Source organism: Chlorella variabilis (assembly GCF_000147415.1).
Source record: "Chlorella variabilis unplaced genomic scaffold CHLNCscaffold_21, whole genome shotgun sequence".
NCBI classification, from domain to species: Eukaryota; Viridiplantae; Chlorophyta; class Trebouxiophyceae; order Chlorellales; family Chlorellaceae; genus Chlorella; species Chlorella variabilis.
Genome location: NW_005435067.1, coordinates 47,623 through 50,845, shown reverse-complemented (window position 1 = coordinate 50,845; position 3,223 = coordinate 47,623). Strand labels below are relative to the sequence as shown.

Genomic DNA, 3,223 nt, shown 5'->3' with positions numbered 1-3,223 from the left:
GGTGCAACGTGTGGGTGGTGTGTGGGGTGGGGTGGGTGGTGGTTGTGTGTGTGTGCGCTCGCTTTGCTGTGGCGGGGTGGGGCAGGAGGTATCCGTGCGTTTGGCAGTCGTTTGCAGCTGCAGCAGCAGCAGCTGCAGCTGGCGCCGCGGCGCACGCTCAGCTGCCACCCTGCGCCTAGCTGCCATCTGTCCATCCACGCTGCCCCGATCCCTTCCCCACCCTCGCCCCAGCACCTGACCCCGCCCGCTGCCGCCGCCGCCGCCGCCGCCTGTGCAGCGTGCTGGAAACAAGCGAGGAGCTGCGTGCCGCGCTGATCCAGGGACTAGACACGCTGGTGGCGATCAGCTATGTGGACGATGACGAGGTGCGGGCCTGCCGCTGGCTCAGTGCTGCGTTGCTGCTGTGCTCGAGGGCATGCAGCAGGCGCGTTGGTGCGGCGGTCGCGGGCGGGGCGGGCCCGTTTCGGCATCCCTGCTGGCGAGCGTCCATTGCCTCTTGTGTCCTACTTCCTTCAACTCCGAAGCCTGCCTGCTTCGCCCGCCTCGCTCCGCCTACCCGCTCTGGTTCCGTGCCGCTCCCTCATGCCCACCCGCATGCCCTGCCCCTGCCAGGGCGCCAGCGGCGCCTGCCCACCTCTTAACCACTGTACCTGTACCCCGCCTCCTCCCCGCCCCTCCTGCTGCTGCTGCCCAGGTGTTCAAGATCTGCCTGGAGTATTGGAACTTCTTCGTGCCGGACGTCTACTCCTCTGTCTGCACCCTGCAGTCAACCGCCTCGCCAGTGCAGGTGCGCCGCGCGGGGCTCGTGGGCTGGTTCGCAGGGCTGGGCAGGGGCAGGGCTGATGGCCAGGCTGGGCAGGAACTGGGGAGGCAGGCGGGAGCAGCGGTAGCGGCCGCAGCACCGGTGGTGGCAGCCCGAGTTTACCCCAGAGCATTGCTGGCTGTTTCGCTCTTGAGGTGCAGCCGCAAGGAGGGCGCCTGCGCTGCACCTCGCAGCCTGGGACGGTGCAGCCTGGCTGTCGCAGCCCCGCAGCAAGCGCGCTGCCCTGCCCTGCCCCTCACCGATCCTCCCCCACCTCTGCCCCGCCGCCTGCCTCTCGCAGCAGTTTTCCTTTGGCGGCGGCGCCGCGGCGGCTCCCGCCGGCGGCGGCGTGGCGCGCAAGGTGCTCTACCAGAAGACGCTCAGCCAGCTGCGGGCGCTCATGATCGCGCGCATGGCCAAGCCCGAGGAGGTGCGGCCTGGTGTGGTGGTGTCGGGGATGGCTGGCTGTTGCCCAGAGTGGCTGGCTGCTGCCCGAGGAGGCATGGGCTTGCTCGGCAATGCGTGTGGCAGGGGGAGGTTCATTGAGCCTCCAGGGAGCCATGTGACTCCACGTGGTGAGGTGGTGAGGCGCTCGAGAGCCTGCCTGCTGCCGCTCCCCACGCCCCCGGCCGCCCCTGCAGGTGATCGTGGTGGAGGACGAGAACGGCAATGTGGTGCGGGAGACGATGAAGGACACGGGTGAGCGGGGCTGCTGAGCTGGCGCTGCTGAGCTGGCGCTCACGGGGCTGAGCTGGCATCTGGCGTGCCTTTTATATCGTTTTGCCTTTTGCTTGCCGGGTGCCGGGTGGCGTTTGCCGGGTGGCGTACCCCGCCACCCGTACCGCTCACCGCCGCATGCGCCGCACCGCCCGTACCGCAGACGTGCTGGCGCGGTACAAGACGATGCACGAGACGCTGGTCTACCTGTCGCACCTGGACCACGAGGACACGGAGCACCAGATGCTGGACAAGCTGCGGCTCCAGGTAGGAGCCTGTATGTGTTGGTGTGGGTGGATGTGTGCGGCGCCACCTGTTTCGCCTCTGCCGCCACCGTCTCCCCACCGTGCGCTGCTTGCGCTGGGCGGGCAGCATGCTGCACGCGCCCCGGGCGTCTGCTGCCCAGCGCTTTCGCCGGCAGCCGCGCGGGCTGCCCCCTTATAGGGACCCCCAGCATCACTGGCGCCCCTCACCTGCCCGCCCGCCCCCCACCCTGCAGGCGCAGCTGAACGGCCGGGAGCTGGGGTGGGCGCCGCTCAACCGCCTGTGTTGGGCCATCGGCAGCATCAGCGGCAGCATGGTGGAGGAGCAGGAGAACAGGTGGGGGGCTGGTGGGGTGGTGTGTGTGTGTGGGGGGGGGGGGGGGGGGGCAGGCTGTGGCCTGGCGGGTGAGGGGGTGTGCCTGGGCGTTGTGCCTGCTTGCTAGGGCCCGGCTGGCTCTGCGCTCCACCGTTCCCCCCTAACCCCCTCCACCCTTCCCCCCTAACCCCCTCCAACCTCCCCCCCACCACCACCACCTTAACAACCCAACCACCACCACCACCACCACCCACATACCTCAGGTTCTTGGTGACCGTGATCCGGGACCTGCTCAACCTGTGCGAGGTGACGCGCGGCAAGGACAACAAGGCGGTCATCGCGTCCAACATCATGTGAGCATGGCTGGCTGACTGGCTGGCCTGGACTGGCTTGGGGGCCAGGCAGCGGCTGGGGGAGGAGGGCAGGAGGGCGGCGCAGCTGCGCAGCACGCTGCGCTGCCCGCCGTTCTCAACCGCCACCTGCTCACCCCCTGTACCGGCCCTGTACCGCCTGCAGGTACGTGGTGGGGCAGTACCCCCGCTTCCTGCGCAACCACTGGAAGTTCCTGAAGACGGTGGTCAACAAGCTGTTTGAGTTCATGCACGAGACGCACCCGGGGGTGCAGGTGGGGGGAAGCTGTGTGGTACTGTGTGTGTTTGTGAAGGAACAGCAGCGGCACCGCACGCACTTCGGCTGCAGCGGTGTCGACCCCGTTTGCCCTGCCTCCCCAGTTTGTTTTTGGGGTTTAGGGTTTATTTAGCCCAAAAATCAGCGGAAACCCTTGCCACACACCGGGGTGCACCCAGCCGCCCACCCACTTAACCACCCACCGCGCTCTCCTGTCCTTTCTTTCCAATCACTCCTTTCTTCCCATCACCCCCCGGCAGGACATGGCGTGCGAGACCTTCCTCAAGATCGTGTCCAAGTGCAAGCGCAAGTTTGTGATCATGCAGGTGGGGGCACTGGTCAGCGCAGGAAGGAACGGAGAGTGGGGGTGGGGCGCTGTGCAGCTGTTCCCTGGGCCCCGACAATGGAGACACCAAGCAAAAAATAAACAAATAAACATAACTATACACCCCTTCAAGCCCCACGTCTCTGCCCCTGCCTACCTGCCCCCCCCCCCCC

General features: G+C 67.5%; 1 protein-coding gene across 1 annotated transcript in view; it reads left to right on the top strand.

Annotated features, from left to right (window-relative positions):
• CHLNCDRAFT_56301 (hypothetical protein) overlaps nucleotides 1-3,223 on the top strand; it is a gene marked incomplete at its 5' end in the record, with an annotated part of 10,713 nt that overhangs the window by 2,637 nt on the left and 4,853 nt on the right. The window contains 9 exons of the mRNA XM_005844685.1: nucleotides 278-365; nucleotides 695-787; nucleotides 1,104-1,232; nucleotides 1,444-1,501; nucleotides 1,683-1,786; nucleotides 2,019-2,119; nucleotides 2,362-2,451; nucleotides 2,615-2,723; nucleotides 2,986-3,051. Coding sequence (XP_005844747.1) covers nucleotides 278-365; nucleotides 695-787; nucleotides 1,104-1,232; nucleotides 1,444-1,501; nucleotides 1,683-1,786; nucleotides 2,019-2,119; nucleotides 2,362-2,451; nucleotides 2,615-2,723; nucleotides 2,986-3,051 — 838 coding nt within the window. The remainder of the gene's footprint in view (nucleotides 1-277; nucleotides 366-694; nucleotides 788-1,103; nucleotides 1,233-1,443; nucleotides 1,502-1,682; nucleotides 1,787-2,018; nucleotides 2,120-2,361; nucleotides 2,452-2,614; nucleotides 2,724-2,985; nucleotides 3,052-3,223) is intronic.